Source organism: Coregonus clupeaformis, chromosome 36, assembly GCF_020615455.1.
Source record: "Coregonus clupeaformis isolate EN_2021a chromosome 36, ASM2061545v1, whole genome shotgun sequence".
Taxonomy (NCBI): domain Eukaryota; kingdom Metazoa; phylum Chordata; class Actinopteri; order Salmoniformes; family Salmonidae; genus Coregonus; species Coregonus clupeaformis.
Genome location: NC_059227.1, coordinates 5,360,422 through 5,380,449, shown reverse-complemented (window position 1 = coordinate 5,380,449; position 20,028 = coordinate 5,360,422). Strand labels below are relative to the sequence as shown.

Genomic DNA, 20,028 nt, shown 5'->3' with positions numbered 1-20,028 from the left:
CAAACGACTTAGGAATGGAAAAGAGAAATAATGACTCCGATAGATGACACAATATATTCACAAGAGGAAGAAATGCCTTCCTGGCCATCTTATTGCTACAGGCCAATCGGGCTGCTTTGGAATGCAGAATTTCACAACCTTGGATTAAGAGGTGTAGACCCCTGTAGCTCAGTTGGTAGAGCATGGTGCTTGCAACGCCAGGGTTGTGGGTTCGTTTCCCACGGGGGGGCCAGTATGAAAATGTATGCACTCACTAACTGTAAGTCGCTCTGGATAAGAGCGTCTGCTAAATGACTAAAATATTAATAGATCTTTCATTCACTTCTCACATTCTCAGGCTTGAGAAAGCAATTAAGCTCATTCTGCTTTCATCTTCCCTTCCCAGATATCACAGCCTCGGCTGTAGCTGCAGCCCTGCTATGCAAACACACCGTCACACAAACAGCTAGGCTACACCTGAAGAGGTCCTTTGATCTAACACAAGATGACAGTTGATGTTGATTGTGTGTGTTTGTTGTTGGTTAGAGAGGCGGGCCATCTTGTCCTTACCGAGTCCCATCTGCGTCAACGAAGCTCTACAGCATATCCCAGAGTGCATTGCAAGTGCAACCAATGCTCTGATGATGATGATGACACCACCAACATGATTGTTTTTGTATCTGTTGGCTGTACTTCCAGCCAGATGGATGGCTGCTCTGTTCTGTTCAGACTATGGCCCCTTGGCATGATGCAGTGCCACTGTGCCAGCATAGCCCTTGCCACCTCCCACCAGCCTGCAGGTGACTCTGTCTTTCCACTGGGGAGCAGAAGAAAAGGTGGCAGGACCAGACAGGATTATCATAGGCCACCGTGTGTGTGTGTGTGTGTGTGTGTGTGTGTGTGTGTGTGTGTGTGTGTGTGTGTGTCTTGTGCCGTTACCCACCGGGCCTCCATTCTGGAGCCAGCTGCCACGCAGCAGAAACGGAATCCAATCAGCAGGCTGGCTGTGACTACTGGCTAGCTCTGAGCTAATGGACCCACTGCCCTCTCTCTCTCTCTCTCTCTCCTGAAGTACACTGCCTGCCAGGCTAGCCTGCTACTGCCGCTGACTGCTGACTAATACAGCCTAGCGCTAGGCTATCGCTGCCTAGTCGCTTCCCAGCAATGAAGCTTCTGCACCTGGATCTCATTTGTGTTGATGATCTTGATTCCTGGATGTGGATTTGTTTTCTCCTTTTTTGTTTTTTATCCGCTAGAGCTGATTGTTACCGGTAGTTTCTCCGAGGGGGGGCTAAGGGTTGTTTCTCAGAGGGGGTGGGGCTAAGGGTCGTTTCTCAGGGGGGCGCTAAGGGTAATTTCTCCGGGAGACTAAGGGAGGTTTGCTTGGCTCCGTGTTTCTCAGGCCCTGCTGGTGTAAAGGGGTTTAACCATAAAGCGTCTCCCTCCCCCGCCCTCTCTCTATCTACTGTAGCTCTCTACTACGCTCTTTCAATCTGCATCTCTCTCACTGTTTCTCTCTCTCCGCTGCCTTTGCTTCGCTCTTCTCTTCATCTCCAGCTGTTTCAGGGAACCCAACGGTTCATTTCCCCTCTGGGTTTTGGACAGGGCTGGGGGACAAGGCTGTGGGACAGGACAGGGCTGGGGGATGGGATTTCTGCCTCTGTCTCTTTGTCTTGCTCTGTCTCTTTCTCTCTCTCTCTCTCTCTGCTGTGATTTCCGTTTCAACGTCTGTGTTTCTTGCTCTTTTTCCCACTCTCTTTCTCCCTCCATTTTTCTTTACCTCTCCCTCTTTCTCATCAATCCCAGTAGATTAGAGTGCTATATTTCCCAGTGGAGTCATCCACAGTGCAGAATGGCTGCTTCATTAAGACGGTTATCCACAGCGAGCATACATCAGTAGAGATCAGAGTAATTTCATATTGATGATGGCGATAAAACCAATGTTCTCTGTAGTGGGAGAAATAATGGAATGATACATAGGCCTCTATCTCTCACTCACTCAATTCAATAAATGCTTTATTGGCATAAATGGGTGGTTGCCACTGTTGCCATAGATAGATATATATGAAGTATTACAGAAATTAACAATATGTTTGAGCAACAATAATAATATATATCAACAAAAACAATTCTAAATGGAAAGTAGGTGCCTAAAATTTACTTTTTAGCCCACCAGCCACTGTGGCAGGTAGATTATTTTTTTACCAGCATTTTTTTTTTGTTGTTGCCATAACTACATAAAAAAATTTCCGTTTATTGATGACCATGCTTTGTAATGTTTCTAAAACAAGAAATGGATTAGTAAGACGTAATGTGGTATATTGCTCAATTTCATAAAATGTCCTATGTGCAGCAGTGGAGTAGGAAAGGCTGGTCCTCCTGGACGTCACCTGACCCACAGTGCTGACAAAGTCTGTCTTCTCTGACCTTCTATGGCGTCCTGTCTCTATTGCCAGGCTATGCTCTCTGTCTTTCTCTCTCTCTCTCTCATTCTGAGAGGGAGATCAGCACGCTACACACTGTCTGTCAACCACTGGATCAGTAATCCAACTGGAACGAGTAGAACTGTCGCAGTGACCGTATTACCGCCACACTGGCAGTCACGAGTCATGACCACAGTCAAATTCCACGTGAACGTTGGTCACAGTAATCCCATCCAAAATTGTGCAAATTAATGGTGCTGATGGGTAGCCTACCCAATTTACATGACATTTTAGTCATTTAGCAGACGCTCTTATCCAGAGCCACTTACAGTTAGTAAGTGCATACATAAAAAAAATTTTTTTTATACTGGTTCCCCTTGGGAAACGAACCCACAACCCTGGCGTTGCAAACACCATGTTCTACCAACTGAGCTACATGGGAATTTACTAACAGCCCTCGCTTAATGGCCTGGTACTCAGCGCTCTATTGTCTCTCTAACCAGTCTCTAAACACTTCATGATTGAATCTGAATGATGAGGACAATGGTGATGGGAATTAGAGGTTCCGAAATGGACACTGGAAAGCCCCGGATCCAATATGCATAAATACATGTTACTTTTATTTTACCGTTCTGAACGGACCTAAGGACAACTAGACCCGTCCCCGTATGGACCCGGTCGGGTCCACGTCCAATCCGAGTGAGGGGAAGCAGCAGAAAAGCCAATTGTTTTGCTACTTTATTAACCAGAGCTAAGGGGAGAGCGAGCGGCACAGAGCCTAGGCTACCAGGGAGCGGGCGTGGAGGGGCGTGAATGTGTGAGTAAGATGCATGAGGCTCGGAGCACCGGAGCAGGCAGCGAGAGAGACAACAAACACTGTTAACTCGCTCGCGCTAGACTAACTAGACCAGGGGTGTCAAACTCATTTTAGCTCAGGGGCCACATGGAGGAAAATCTATTCCCAAGTGGGCCGGACCGGAAAAATCATGGTATATATATATATATATATATAACTTAAAAACAACAACTTCAGATTGTTTTCTTTGTTTTAATACGATCAACATACAACATAAAGCTGGAGCCTGAGGACAGTGTGTCCAAAATAGTACAAGCACAACATCACTATTAATCATAAAACACGTCAAGTTTATTTGAAAATTCTAAAGAAAAAGAACACACAAACACACACTGCCTCAGTGATTAACAGAACTGTTTCACAGATCACAGAACTATATCAGGGTGTCATTTCTCAGGCAGAAATGTAGATAAAAATAATGAAATCCTGTTCCCCAAACAAGTGCAAGAACCACAGAGTCAAGAATAGGTTAAATATACAAATAAAATAAAATCAATTAAAAACAATAGCACATCAACATAAAAACATATAAACATAAATCTGAAAGCGTTGCTCAAACTCCCGTAACAGTCCCGTTATTTTATCTTTGAACCGCTTCATGTCTGCCACATGTTGGGTCGCGCACACATTTTTCAGACAGGGGAAGTGAGCTGCATCACCACCGGCAAGTTGCGTCTCCCACAATGACAGCTTCAACTTGAAAGAACGTATGCTGTCATAATACTGCGTGACAACTTTGTTGCGCCCTTGCAGCTGTTTGTTCAAGTTATTCAGGTGCTCTGTAACATCCACCATAAATGCAAGGTACTGCATCCATTCTGCGGAATGGAATTCTAACACTGGTTTGCCCTTTTCTTCCATGAACTGTTCAATTTCTTCTCGTAAATCAAAGAAACGCCTCAGCACAGCACCTCGGCTTAACCATCTTACCTCAGTGTGGTATGGCAGGCCATAGATGTGGTCTTTCTCTCTGAGAAGGCTGTCAAACTGACGGTGATTCAGGCTTCTGGATCGGATGAAATTAACAGTTTGGATGACCACCTTCATGATGTTATCCATCTTTAATGACTTGCAACACAAAGCCTCCTGGTGCAAAATACAGTGAAAAGTCAAAAATCACGTCCTCCATTTGCAGATTGCACTTTCTCTCTGAACTTTGTCACAACGCCTGCTTTTTTCCCGATCATTGAGGGCGCACCATCTGTAGCCAGGCTGACAGCGCGGGACCAGTCCACTCCGACCCTGTCCAGCGCGCCCGACGAGTGCGGTAAAAATATCAGCTGCTGTCGTTGTATCTGTCATCGGCACCAACTCCACGAACTCCTCGGTGACGGTCAATGTGTCATCAACTCCGCGGATGAAAATGGCCAGTTGTGCAACATCTGTAATGTCCGTGCTTTCATCAATTGCAACCGAAAACGCAATAAATGACTTTACTTTTTGCTTCAACTGGCTGTCCAAATCCACTGAAAGATCGGAAATCCTGTCTGCAACTGTGTTTCTTGTCAGGCTGATATTTGCAAAAGCCTGCCGCTTTTCAGGGCACACAATCTCCGCTGCCTTCATCATGCATGTTTTTACAAATTCACCCTCACTAAATGGTTTTGAAGCCACTGCGATTTCATTAGCAATGAGGTAGCTAGCTTTCACTGCAGCGTCACTGATGTCTCGGCTGTGAGTAAACACAGACTGCTGTTTCTTCAGACCCGCCAACAGTTCATTCACCTTCTCTCATCTCCGCTGTCCTTGAAAGTTGTCATATTTGTCGGCATGAAGACTCACATAGTGGCGGCCGAAGGTTATATTCTTTCAGCACTGCAACATGCTCTGAACACACCAAACATACAGCTTTCCCATTCAATTCAGTGAATAAATAGGATGACAATTTTTCTTGGAACACTCTGCACTCTGCGTCCACTTTTCTCTTTTTTGACAGAGACATATTGGGGCAATGAGGGTGCCAAAGCACATAATGTTAAAAGTAGAAGCCGTAATAAATATCGCGGGCAAAACAAAGTAGCTCATTGGCTGCACGTGCTTGACATACTTGCTCTGCCCCGGTATAAACAGTTTGCTTGCTCAACACAATTGCTATTGCGCCATCCAGTGGACGCAATTGGAACAGCAGTTTATTTTATTGAAAAATTGCAGCGCATTTTTATACTTGACAAAAAAAAAAATATATATATATATTTTTTTTAAATCATCTCGCGGGCCGGATTAAACCCGTTTGCGGGCCTGATCCGGCCCGCGGGCCGGACGTTTGACACCCCTGAACTAGACTAACTAGACTAACTTCATGCTAGTTATCGTCCCATCTGATAACCTAGTAGGCCTACCTGTCTTGACTGCATCAAACCGAGGCTAGTTATAACGTTACTGCACAGTTAGCCTACAATAAACTCCATTCAGATTATAAATGGCAGCCTACCAGTTGGCTTTTGGTCGTTGTAGCCTTTCCTTCTCATTTCACTTTTAGTTCTGTCATTTTAGTTCCATCTACCATTGATTTTAGATATCTCCTAACTCGCTTGCCACACAAGCAGAGCAGCAATGCTATTGTCTCTCTCCCCCGCGGGAAACGCAACAATCAGAGTGCAGCACGCAGCATGCTGCCCATATATTTTGATTTCTAAGACATTCTAAGGTTTGTAGGCCCATCACAACTAAATAAATAATGTATTGTGATGGTGTATAGTAAATTGATTTTATTTGAATTGTTAAAATGTAGATATTCCATCAGTAGCTTGTATGCGTGGAAGCTAAACGTGTTTATGTTAATTAACGGTGAGACCGGCAGTCATTTGCATGACAGTTTACATTTACATTTTAGTCATTTAGCAGACGCTCTTATCCAGAGCGACTTACAGGAGCAATTAGGGTTAAGTGCCTTGCTCAAGGGCACATCGACAGATTTTTCACCTAGTCGGCTCGGGGATTAGAACCAGCGACCTTTCGGTTACTGGCACAATGCTCTTAACCACTAAGCTACCTGCTGTCTCTCTCTCTCTCTCTCTGTCTCTCTGTCTCTGTGTGTGTGTTATGTAATTCTTGCTGTTGATACTGAACTAATCTGTGTCCCTAACTCCCTCTCCCTCCTCTCCATGCAGGTTAAGCCTTAGCGGACTGTAGAGCTGGTATCTGGGGGAAAGATGAGCGATGAAATGGTATTGTGTGTGACAAGAGCCCTGGCCCCCTCCTCCTCCTCTTCCTCACCAGTCAACAGGCTGGCTACGTCTGCATTCTTCTTCCTCCTCCTTACCCTGCTCCCCCACGGAAACGCATCAGGTAAGAGACAACGCCTGCCAGACCATACCCACACTGGCGGAGCACAGACACACTGGCGGAGCACAGACCCACACGTGTGAACTCTATGAACCCTTCTCTTGGTTTTTCCTTTCTCTCTATTCGTTGCTCCAGACCCATCAGAGCTCAGGTGCATTCTGTTTACATTTATCATCCTTGAGATGTTTCTACAACTTGATTGGAGTCCACCTGTGGTAAATTCAATTGATTGGACATGATTTTGAAAGGCACACACTTGTCTATATAAGGTCCCACAGTTGACAGTGTATGTCAGAGCAAAAACCAAGCCATGAGGTTGAAGGAATTGTCCGTAGAGCTCAGAGACAGGATTGTGTCGAGGCACAGACCTGGGGAAGAGTAAAAGGCACATGACAGCCCGCTTGGAGTTTGCAAAAAGGCACCTAAAGGACTCTCAGACCATGAGAAACAAGATTCCCTGGTCTGATGAAACCAAGATTGAACTCTTTGGCCTGAATGTCAAGCGTCACGTCTGGAGGAAACCTGGCACCATCCCTACGGTGAAGCATGGTGGTGGCAGCATCATGCTGTGGGGAGACTAGTCAGGATCGAGGGAAAGATGAACGGAGCAAAGTACAGAGATCCTTGATGAAAACCTGCTCCAGAGCACTCAGGACCTCAGACTGTGGCAAAGGTTCACCTTAAAACAGGACAACGCCCCTAAGCACACAGCCAAGACAACGCAGGGGTGGCTTCAAGACAAGTCTCTGAATGTCCTTGAGTGGCCCAGCCAGAGCCCGGACTTAAACCCAATCGAACATCTCTGGAGAGACCTGAAAATAGCTGTGCAGTGACGCTCCCCACTCAACCTGACAGAGCTTGAGAGGATCTGCAGAGAAGAATGGGAGAAACTCCCCAAATACATGTGTGCCAAGCTTGTAGTTTCATACCCAAGAGGACTTGAGGCTGTAATCGCTGCCAAAGGTGCTTCAACAAAGTACTGAGTAAAGAGTCTGAATACTTATGTAAATGTGACATTTCCGTTTTACATTTTTGATAAATTTGCAAAAAGATGTAAACCTGTTTTTATAATAATAATAATGTGGTCCTCTGTAGCTCAGCTGGTAGAGCACGGCGCTTGTAACGCCAAGGTAGTGGGTTCGATCCCCGGGACCACCCATACACAAAAAAAAAAAAAAATGTATGCACGCATGACTGTAAGTCGCTTTGGATAAAAGCGTCTGCTAAATGGCATATTATTATTATTATTACATTTTTGATAAATTTGCAAAAAGATGTAAACCTGTTTTTGCTTCGTCATTATGGGGTATTGTGTGTAGATTGAGGGGGGGGAATTATTTCATCAATTTTAGAATAAGGCTGTAACGTAACAAAATGTGGAAAGTCAAGGGGTCTGAATACTTTCCCAATGCACAGTAGCTGGATCTACACAACTAATGGACATGGATTTATGACTTTTGTTTTGCCTGAAAACATCTTATAAATGTCACTTTCAGGGATTTAGATTTAGGCAAACGTTTTTGAGGGACTCATCTTAACGTTCGAGTAGAACACTTTTACAGTTTCAAAATGACTAAGAAATACATTTTCATGAGACATAATTAATACAGTAACATTTGACATCAAGTTTTTAATAAATATGTAGTAACTTTGATTGCTACAATAGCAACATTGTTGTTACATAGGACTTTAGAAATGGCTTTATAATTGGATAATGGAGTTATTACATAAGTGGAATGAGGAACAGCCACTATTCATTCCTCTTGTGTACATTAGTGACAAACTCTCAGCTCATTGATATGAAATTAAAATGCAATTATGTAACAATGTTTAATAAAATCTTGATCTATAAAGTAATTAGTGTTATATTACACAGGCACAAGAACCGTTTAATGTTAAGTGTTAGTGAGAATATGAACAGTAACATAATATGGCTAAAGTGGAACTGACATCATTTTAACTACTTTGCAGATATGAAACAAACAGACAATCATTAATATCAGCCAGAAAAATATTTAAAAATTCCCAGTTTATGCTACAAAACCAACTTTATAAGAGGTTTTAAAAATAGGTTATACTTGACTCAACATTCCATGACGTACAGTAAGTCATTGTTGGCAGAGTAGATGGATGCAGTTCAATGCATGGTTAATATAATTCACCAATACATTTCTTGGTAGTCCAAAAAATATTGCTATCAGGTTATAAATCACAGCTGGCCTGGTACATTGTTTGCTGCCTCCATTCGGAATGCACTGTTTCAGTTTCAATGACTCAATATTTTGGACAAAAAAATGGACGAATGTAACTTAGGCTGGGAATGTCAATACAATCGAACTAGCAAGGGCAATGATCAGTCAGTCATAACGTGGCTAATATGCTAGCGTATCTATTTATGTAGCATGCTAAAAACGCAGAGCCTAACGTTAGCTAGCTGACTGAATTTTTTTCCCTTGTATCGTTTTCGTTGGCTACACAGCTAGAGATGCACCTGTCATTTGGTTAGCTAGCAAGAAATGTGAATCGCTTTGCTAGCTAGCTATGCTGAATGACTGTTATCCAGTTAGCATATCTCTTGCGTTCGCAAAATTCCAATTTCAGAGCACTCTTGTCTGAGTGTGCCAGAGCGCAGAATAACTGATGAATTTACGAACGCGCAACACCCGCTAAATATGACCAGTGTCAGTAAACGTAGGCAACAAAACTAATATTAAGTCAAGAACGCTCTATATAACATGTAAACAGCCTAACCAGCTCTGCTAGGGTGAGTAAAATGGTCAGTGAGATGTTCTCTCATTTTGTGTCTGGAAGTAGCTAGCTCGCTAACTTTAGCCAGTTAGCTTGGGTGCTTGGTTGGGACAACGTGTGCATTGGCAGGCAAGCTGCACAGGGACGAGCAGCCTATTACTCATTGTTTATCAGTGCAATTTTGACGGCCAGCTAGCTGAAAAAAGTTTGAGAGGGTTTATCTAATGCGGTATTTTCAGCTATCATACAATTATTTGTCGCTTTTGACCCTTTCAGTGGCATGTTAAAGAGTCGTACAGTAGTTAACTATCACCACTTATTTATACTTACCCTTATTTATACCTACTGCAACATGCAGTTCCAGATACAGCCCTTCCATTAGTTGAAGGTAGCCAATTCAGTAGTTTCTGAAAAGTAGTTACTTCCTGAGATCTGTATTCAAATATTTGTAAAAAGTAGATGCTTTCTTAGATCTGTATTCAAAAGTTTACAAAAGTAGTCTCTTGGTGTGATCTGTCTTGAAATAAGTGTAGTCACCTCCAAAGTAACTATTGGTCCCCACCCCTCCCCCCCCAACTACTAGTTACTTTCCACAAAGCATATTATAAACTATAGTTATCCCAGGTCGTGTGTGTGTGTTTTAGGACTGGCACAATTACCGTATAACTGTGTGTGCGCGCCGGTTAGCATCGGTTCCTGAGTAAGTGTGTTAGGGTTACAGTCTAGTGTAACGCTCGTGAGTCACGGAGAGCTCATGGGGGCTCGTTTCAGGCTCTCTCTCTCTCTCACACACACACACACACACACACACACACACACACACACACACACACACACACACACACACACTCCCACCTTCATCTGCAGCCAATGCCAGCGGGAAGGAGAGCAAGGAGTTTGTCCTCGGACGAGTGTGTGTGTGTGTGTGTGTGTGTGTGTGTGTCCATACCAATCGGGCCCATATATTCCCGATTTGTGTTGCTGCCCCAGCCTCATTCCCACCAGATAAACAGATAGCAGAGATGGCATCCCTGGCAGGAACATATTATTATCAGCTTTACAGGGCCCACGTTTATTTATTTTTATTTTATATGTATACCTCTCATCCTCTGGTCTCCTTAGTCTGTGGCTTGGTCTGAAAAGGTTACTAGCCATTAAATCATGTTTCCTCTGTCCTTGTCTCCTCTTTTTAATTCCTCTCAAAGCTCATTTGGAGGAGGTGGTCAGAGGGAGGTACCATAGATCGTTCCTCCAATGAGCTTTGGGAGGAATTGAGGAAACAAGGACGGAGGGAGCAAGGATTTGACAGCTAGTAGCAAGGATTTTATGTTTTCAAACAAACAAAAAAACATTTCCTCTCCTCTAGCCATCCTCATATGCCCCACCATAATACATTATTCACACAGGTAAGCCCAGGGCACATCACATTTAGGAGCCGGATGATTGTTCTGCTGGAGGGTTTCATGAATATAAAATAAAAAGTCCATTACTCTTGACAGGCTTATTCCATCCACATACAAACAAAGTCACGGCAGTGGAATAGAGATGAATACTGAGCAGAAATGTAGGCCAATACGTGTGCATACTAAGACTTGTTGTGCCGAAACAGGCTTCAAAGAGCTTAGCACAGGAAACCATTGAATAGTGCAGTGTATGAAAATTGATGTATAGGGTGGTTGTACTCGCATACCACCTTGTTGTGCGTCTGTCTGTAGATGAGTGTGTAATTCCAGAGGAAGTGGTCACAGACGGAGACAGACAGTCAGCAGGGGGAACAGAGAGGAGAGGAAGTGGTCACAGACACAGGAGGGGGGAACAGAGAGGAGAGGAAGTGGTCACAGACACAGGAGGGGGGAACAGAGAGGAGAGGAAGTGGTCACAGACACAGGAGGGGGGAACAGAGAGGAGAGGAAGTGGTCACAGACACAGGAGGGGGGAACAGAGATGAGAAGTGACGTAGTTCCCACTGATTGTGTAACCAGTTTGTTCATTCATTGCACACAGCCAGTTAGTTACAGTGAGCGCTCTCCCTCTGAGACCCAGATCCAAGGAGCCATCCAGGCCTGTATACCTTTGCTCTGATTCAGCCTCTTGACTTTTCTAGTAGCATAGCATGCATCAGATGGTAAGGAATACACCTCTCACTGATTCTGAGGAAGGGACAGGAAGTGAACAGTGGGGGCTAAAAGTGAATCTCACACAGGCCTGGTCTCTGTGTGGGTCAGTGGGTGACGAGACGTGTGTTCTGTTGAAGTGGCTCCACTCTGGCCCAGAACAAACTGACGTCTCTTTGTATAGCAAAGAGAGCGAGAGAGAGAGAGAAGTGGAGGAGGAGGAGGAGGACAGAGGAGGGTTTATTCCCATGTTTGGTCTGATTGCACACTTCTGTCTTTCTGTTTAACCTCAAAGACTTGTTCGTGTTTGGTCTCTGTTTTCCATTCTCTTGGTTTCATATGAATTTCTCACAGCTCTTTCGTCTACCGCTGATAAACGGTCACTTCGGCTGCTGAGGGCCATCTCATAGACTGAACAGGCTGCTGGCGTCTGTTTTAGAAAACACACTTTGATTTGTCTTTGTATGACTGTGTTATAAGACATTTCCTCGACAGTGGTGTGTTTTTCATGAATTGTGAAGTGATTGTTGTGAAAGAGAAGAGCAGTTCAGGCTAGGCTATACGTCATCATGGCTGCCTGACCACACCGTAAAGGAAAATGTCAAGACCAGCAATGCCCTAGATCTCTCTCTTGCATCTGTAACTGCATTCTTTGTGTGTGTGTGTGTGTGTGTGTGTTTTCATGAGTTGTGAAGTGATTGTTGTGAAAGAGAAGACCGGTTTGGGCTAGGCTATTCGCTGGTAATGAGCGTGTAGTGTGTGTGTGTGTGTGTGTGTGTGTGTGTGTGTGTGTGTGTGTGTGTGTGTGTGTGTGTGTGTGTGTGTGTGTGTGTGTGTGTGTGTGTGTGTGTGTGTGTGTGTGTGTGTGTGTGTGTGTGTGTGTGTGTGTGTGTGTGTGTGTGTGTGTGTGTGTGTGTGTGTGTGTGTGTGTGTGTGTGTGTGTGTGTGTGGCTGTTCACTGTGTGGTTCTGGCTCAGCCTGCTCGCTGTTCTCTTTCTCAGCCTCATACAGGAAGTTTGCTAACCCTAAACCACCCGGCCTATCTAGCAAACAAAGCATGCAGGAAACTATGGCCTTTGTCTGTTCTGTTCCTTCCAAGGCGTCCCCCTAAAGACCTGTAGCCAGCCCCTCCAGGCTAAACCCCTGGCCCCAGGCCTACACAGGGAGGGGGAAGACCTGTAGCCAGCCCCTCCAGGCTAAACCCCTGGCCCCAGGCCTACACAGGGAGGGGGAAGGCCTGTAGCCAGCCCCTCCAGGCTAAACCCCTGGCCCCAGGCCTACACAGGGAGGGGGAAGGCCTGTAGCCAGCCCCTCCAGGCTAAACCCCTGGCCCCAGGCCTACACAGGGGAGGGGGAAGGCCTGTAGCCAGCCCCTCCAGGCTAAACCCCTGGCCCCAGGCCTACACAGGGAGGGGGAAGGACTGTAGCCAGCCCCTCCAGGCTAAACCCCTGGCCCCAGGCCTACACAGGGAGGGGGAAGGCCTGTAGCCAGCCCCTCCAGGCTAAACCCCTGGCCCCAGGCCTACACAGGGAGGGGGAAGACCTGTAGCCAGCCCCTCCAGGCTAAACCCCTGGCCCCAGGCCTACACAGGGAGGGGGAAGACCTGTAGCCAGCCCCTCCAGGCTAAACCCCTGGCCCCAGGCCTACACAGGGAGGGGGAAGGCCTGTAGCCAGCCCTCCAGGCTAAACCCCCTGGCCCCAGGCCTACACAGGGAGGGGGAAGGCCTGTAGCCAGCCCCCCTCCAGGCTAAACCCCCTGGCCCCAGGCCTACACAGGAGGGGGAAGGCCTGTAGCCAGCCCCCTCCAGGCTAAACCCCCTGGCCCCAGGCCTACACAGGGAGGGGGGAAGACCTGTAGCCAGCCCCTCCAGGCTAAACCCCTGGCCCCAGGCCTACACAGGGAGGGGGAAGACCTGTAGCCAGCCCCTCCAGGCTAAACCCCTGGCCCCAGGCCTACACAGGGAGGGGGAAGACCTGTAGCCAGCCCCTCCAGGCTAAACCCCTGGCCCCAGGCCTACACAGGGAGGGGGAAGGCCTGTAGCCAGCCCCTCCAGGCTAAACCCCTGGCCCCAGGCCTACACAGGGAGGGGGAATAGACCTGTAGCCAGCCCCTCCAGGCTAAACCCCTGGCCCCAGGCCTACACAGGGAGGAGAGAAGGACTGTTAGCCAGCCCCCATCAGCCCTGCTCAGGGAGGAGAGAAGGACTGTTAGCCAGCCCCCATCAGCCCTGCTCAGGGAGGAGAGAAGGACTGTTAGCCAGCCCCTATAAGCCCTGCTCAGGGAGGAGAGAAGGACTGTTAGCCAGCCCCCATCAGCCCTGCTCAGGGAGGAGAGAAGGACTGTTAGCCAGCCCCCATCAGCCCTGCTCAGGGAGGAGAGAAGATGTAAACCAATATGCTGCTCCTTTTGAAAGGTGAGGACAAAGATGTCTTTCAGCAGGGTGTTGGAGTTGGACTGCGCACCACACCACCGTCACACTCGGCTAGATCACCACAAAGTCATTAGTGAGATGGGAGGGTGTTTTTGTGCGTGCCTGTGTTTGCACGTGTCGATTATTGCTGTGTGTGTGTTGCTCTGAAATGTGTGTTTTAGCATTTTAGCACAGTTTCTGTGTGTGTGTGTTCAGTTTCTGTGTGTGTGTGTTCAGTTTCTGTGTGTGTGTGTGTGTGTGTGTTCAGTTTCTGTGTGTGTGTGTTCAGTTTCTGTGCGTTCAGTTTCTCTTTGGTGCTGTTTTTAGATTGTGGGGCCTTGAATCTCTTGTTGTTTGACTTCTTCTCTCTCTTCACTTCCTTATTAGGTACAGCTAGGCAAGAGGAAGGTCTAAGGTCCACTGTTTACAACCACAGTGAAACTAAAAGCAATTGAGTTAGTTTCCCTGTCACTCACCTTACAGTCAATGGGTGGTAAATGACAAGGCAGCTCTGTGTAGTAAAGGTTAATATAGGGTTAATGAATGTCAGAGCAGGGACAAGGAGTGGCGCCACATCACCAACTCCCAACATGTCTGCCTGGGTAGGAGGGTGTGTAGACCTAGGTGAGGAGGGAGTTGCACTCGAGCGCTAACTGAAAGCCAGGCTTGTGTTCATTAGGTCACACCGTAGCAAAACATTTTGCAATGGAAAACGAAAATCTGTGTTCTTATTAGACAAGTTAAGGTAGTAGGTCTATCTTCCAGTTTTTAAAATATTTTCTCTCGACTGAACACTACCCAGTTACCTCCCTTTATCCCCAGTCAGTGTTGACAGTCAGGATTGGCTGAAGGCGAAGTTGATCCTAGCTGGTCTTAGCTTAGGGACTAGGGCTGGGGATTGCCAGGGACCCCACAATACGATATTATAACAATGATTTATCATGGTTTTATATGTATTGCGAATCTATATGTGTCACGATTTATCACGGTTTTATATGTGTCACGATTTATCACGGTTTTATATGTATTGCGAATCTATATGTGTCACGATTTATCACGGTTTTATATGTATTGCGAATCTATATGTGTCACGATTTATCACGGTTTTATATGTATTGCGAATCTATATGTGTCACGGTTTTATATGTATTGCGAATCTATATGTGTCACGATTTATCACGTTTTTATATGTATTGCGATTCGATGTTCCAAACATATTGCTCATGGCATAAGTCTGCTGCACAGGGACAAGAACGAGCCATAATAAAATATAATTTTGATCAGTCATAGAAATAAAATAGCTGAAAACATGTTGGCTCACAATAAAATAAAAATAATAAGATTTAGGCAAAGCTATAAGAGGAGAAATACCGAAATGTTGGCATTCAGCCGACTAGTGCTAGCTAACGTTAACTACCTAGAAAAATATATTTACTTGGAGTCATAGAATCTATAATAATAATATTGAGAGACACTACTGTATAAATGTTTTCCCCCATCCCTGTTAGGGAGACACTCTACCTAAGAATACCAACTCTAGTGGCTCAGGAACTCTAGTGGCTCAGGAACTCTAGTGGCTCAGGAACTCTAGTGGCTCAGGAACTCTAGTGGCTCAGGAACTCTAGTGGCTCAGGAACTCTAGTGGCTCAGGAACTCTAGTGGCTCAGGAACTCTAGTGGCTCAGGAACTCTAGTGGCTCAGGAACTCTAGTGGCTCAGGAACTCTAGTGGCTCAGGAACTCTAGTGGCTCAGGAACTCTAGTGGCTCAGGAACTCTAGTGGCTCAGGAACTCTAGTGGCTCAGGAACTCTAGTGGCTCAGGAACTCTAGTGGCTCAGGAACTCTAGTGGCTCAGGAGCTCAGTAACTCTAGTGGCTCAGGAACTTTAGTGGCTCAGGAACTCAGTAACTCTAGTGGCTCAGGAATTCAGTAACTCTAGTGGCTCAGGAACTTTAGTGAATCAGGAACTTTAGTGGCTCAGGAACTCAAGTGGCTCAGGAACTCAGTAACTCTAGTGGCTCAGGAACTTTAGTGAATCAGGAACTTTAGTGGCTCAGGAACTCAGTAACTCTAGTGGCTCGGTAACTCAGTAACTCTAGTGGCTCGGTAACTCAGTAACTCTAGTGGCTCGGTAACTCTAGTGGCTCAGGAACTTTAGTGAATCAGGAACTTTAGTGGCTCAGTAACTCTAGTGGCTCAGGAACTTTAGTGAATCAGGAACTTTAGTGGCTCAGGAACTCAAGTGGCTCAGGAACTCTAGTGGCTCAGGAACTCTAGTGGCTCAGGAACTCTAGTGGCTCAGGAACTCTAGTGGCTCAGGAACTCTAGTGGCTCAGGAACTCTAGTGGCTCAGGAACTCTAGTGGCTCAGGAACTTTAGTGGCTCAGGAACTCTAGTGGCTCAGGAACTCTAGTGGCTCAGGAGCTCAGTAACTCTAGTGGCTCAGGAACTTTAGTGGCTCAGGAACTCAGTAACTCTAGTGGCTCAGGAACTCAGTAACTCTAGTGGCTCAGGAACTTTAGTGAATCAGGAACTTTAGTGGCTCAGGAACTCAAGTGGCTCAGGAACTCAGTAACTCTAGTGGCTCAGGAACTTTAGTGAATCAGGAACTTTAGTGGCTCAGTAACTCAGTAACTCTAGTGGCTCGGTAACTCAGTAACTCTAGTGGCTCGGTAACTCAGTAACTCTAGTGGCTCGGTAACTCTAGTGGCTCAGGAACTTTAGTGAATCAGGAACTTTAGTGGCTCAGTAACTCTAGTGGCTCAGGAACTTTAGTGAATCAGGAACTTTAGTGGCTCAGGAACTCAAGTGGCTCAGGAACTTTAGTGAATCAGGAACTTTAGTGGCTCAGTAACTCTAGTGGCTCAGGAACTTTAGTGAATCAGGAACTTTAGTGGCTCAGGAACTCAAGTGGCTCAGGAACTTTAGTGGCTCAGGAGCTCAGTAACTGTAGTGGCTCAGGAACTCAGTAACTCTAGTGGCTCAGGAACTTTAGTGGCTCAGGAACTCTAGTGGCTCAGGAACTTTAGTGGCTCAGGAGCTCAGGAACTCTAGTGGCTCAGGAACTTTAGTGGCTCAGGAACTCTAGTGGCTCTGTAACTCTAGTGGCTCAGGAACTCAGTAACTCTAGTGGCTCAGGAACTCTAGTGGCTCAGGAACTTTAGTGGCTCAGTAACTCTAGTGGCTCAGGAGCTCAGTAACTCTAGTGGCTCAGGAACTCAGTAACTCTAGTGGCTCAGGAACTCTAGTGGCTCAGGAACTTTAGTGGCTCAGGAGCTCAGTAACTCTAGTGGCTCAGTAACTCAGTAACTCTAGTGGCTCAGTAACTCAGTAACTATAGTGGCTCAGTAACTCAGTAACTCTAGTGGCTCAGTAACTCTAGTGGCTCAGTAACTCAGTAACTCTAGTGACTCAGTAACTCTAGTGGCTCAGTAACTCTAGTGGCTCAGTAACTCAGTAACTATAGTGGCTCAGTAACTCTAGTGGCTCGGTAACTCAGTAACTCTAGTGGCTCAGTAACTCAGTAACTCTAGTGGCTCAGTAACTCAGTAACTCTAGTGGCTCAGTAACTCAGTAACTCAGTAACTCTAGTGGCTCAGTAACTCTAGTGACTCAGTAACTCTAGTGGCTCAGTAACTCAGTAACTCTAGTAGCTCAGTAACTCTAGTGGCTCAGTAACTCTAGTGGCTCAGTAACTCAGTAACTCTAGTGGCTCGGTAACTCTAGTGGCTCGGTAACTCAGTAACTCTAGTGGCTCAGTAACTCAGTAACTCTAGTGGCTCAGTAACTCAGTAACTCTAGTGGCTCGGTAACTCTAGTGGCTCGGTAACTCAGTAACTCTAGTGGCTCAGTAACTCAGTAACTCTAGTGGCTCAGTAACTCAGTAACTCTAGTGGCTCGGTAACTCAGTAACTCTAGTGGCTCGGTAACTCAGTAACTCTAGTGGCTCGGTAACTCTAGTGGCTCAGTAACTCAGTTACTCTAGTGGCTCAGTAACTCAGTAACTCTAGTGGCTCGGTAACTCAGTAACTCTAGTGGCTCGGTAACTCAGTAACTCTAGTGGCTCGGTAACTCAGTAACTCTAGTGGCTCGGTAACTCTAGTGGCTCAGTAACTCAGTAACTCTAGTGGCTCGGTAACTCAGTAACTCTAGTGGCTCGGTAACTCAGTAACTCTAGTGGCTCGGTAACTCAGTAACTCTAGTGGCTCGGTAACTCTAGTGGCTCAGTAACTCAGTTACTCTAGTGGCTCAGTAACTCAGTAACTCTAGTGGCTCAGTAACTCAGTAACTCTAGTGGCTCAGTAACTCTAGTGGCTCAGTAACTCGAGTGGTGCACCATTCTCTCTGATATATAGTGATTTAAAAAAGAGACTCCAGTGAAGACTAGCTGAGGAGGAGACAGAGCAACCCTGAGGAGACAGAGAGGACGTCATTCACTCAGCAACCCTGAGGAGGAGACAGAGAGGACGCAACTAAAGATACTCACACTACTCCTTCAGGCTCCTCTGTCCTTTTCTTTCTGTTGCTCTCTCACTCCTTCCTTTCTCTCCTTCCATCCTGTCCCTCCAGCTATGTTTCCACTCTCCGACAGACCACTACTCCTTCACACAGGCTTAAAGCAGTGACACACACACACACACACTACCACTCAGACGGTAAGGACATGTTAAACTCAATGACTTGACTGCCTCACAGACACTGTCAGACGTGGCTGGACAGTACATGCTGGCCTCTTCTCCATCTGTTATCACACACACTCATTTTTCTTGGGAAAGCACCATTGATTCCCCTCTAATACAGCTTAGGTATTTTATTAGGATCCCCATTAGCTGTTGTGAAAGCAGCAGCTACTCTTCCTGGGGTCCACACAAAACATGAAACATGACATAATACAGAACATTAATAGACAAGAACCGCTCAAAGGACAGAACTACATAAATGTAAAGCATTGACTCACAGTAAGAGCAGCTAATATGATAAGCTAAAGTTAATGGAATCATGGTTGGCATAGCTACACACTAATGCAGAGTTTACCCAGGCTATGAGTTTATGGACCGTCACCATCATTATGTATGATGCCTGCAGGATTGGGTTAGTTACTAGTTATGGTGCTGGAATGGATAGCTACTAAAGGACACCAATAAGAAGAAGAGACCTGCTTGGGCCAAGAAACACGAGCAATGGACATTAGACCAGCGGAAACCTGTCCTTTTGGTCTGATGAGTCCAAATTTGAGATGTTTGGTTCCAACCGCCGTGTCTTTGTGAGATGCAGAGTACCCTGGATGCCTGCTGTAACATTAGCTAGAGAAATGCCCAGCATCGTAGAGCACTGTATGTCCATTTTATATAATTGGGTTGAAACATTATAGATGTTGTTGACATCTTAACGCTAAACTAACCTCTACACACACTCTCTCTCGACCCTACTTTGACCCCCCAGGCAGGAGACTGCCACTAAACAGCCTTACACAGAGAGCCGTAGTTCACTGCTGGGCTAACTAGGACTTCCTGTTTCTTCTGATCTACGTAGCATCTGGATGGTCTGGCCAATGATTGAGCTGACTCATCCATCTTGCACGTGATCTGTAGAACTGTGCAGCGCCTGGTACCCCTTTAACAGGCAGTTGGAATATGATCATCAGAGTTGTGGCAGTGGAATGTAGTGCAGTGTTTTGAACAGAGCACCGGCAGTGTTTTGAACAGAGCACCGGCAGTGTAATGTAGTGCAGTGTTTTGAACAGAGCACCGGCAGTGTTTTGAACAGAGCACCGGCAGTGTAATGTAGTGCAGTGTTTTGAACAGAGCACCGGCAGTGTTTTGAACAGAGCACCGGCAGTGTAATGTAGTGCAGTGTTTTGAACAGAGCACCGGCAGTGTTTTGAACAGAGCACTTGCAGTGTAATGTAGTGCAGTGTTTTGAACAGAGCACCGGCAGTGTTTTGAACAGAGCACCGGCAGTGTAATGTAGTGCAGTGTTTTGAACAGAGCACCGGCAGTGTTTTGAACAGAGCACCGGCAGTGTAATGTAGTGCAGTGTTTTGAACAGAGCACCGGCAGTGTTTTGAACAGAGCACCGGCAGTGTAATGTAGTGCAGTGTTTTGAACAGAGCACCGGCAGTGTTTTGAACAGAGCACTTGCAGTGTAATGTAGTGCAGTGTTTTGAACAGAGCACCGGCAGTGTTTTGAACAGAGCACCGGCAATGTAATGC

At 46.1% G+C, this 20,028-nt stretch overlaps 1 protein-coding gene across 1 annotated transcript in view; it reads left to right on the top strand.

Annotated features, from left to right (window-relative positions):
- LOC121552856 (sushi domain-containing protein 6-like) overlaps positions 1-20,028 on the top strand; it is a 46,350-nt gene that overhangs the window by 6,265 nt on the left and 20,057 nt on the right. The window contains exon 2 of the mRNA XM_045211235.1: positions 6,369-6,546. Coding sequence (XP_045067170.1) covers positions 6,411-6,546 — 136 coding nt within the window. The 5' untranslated portion in view covers positions 6,369-6,410. The remainder of the gene's footprint in view (positions 1-6,368; positions 6,547-20,028) is intronic.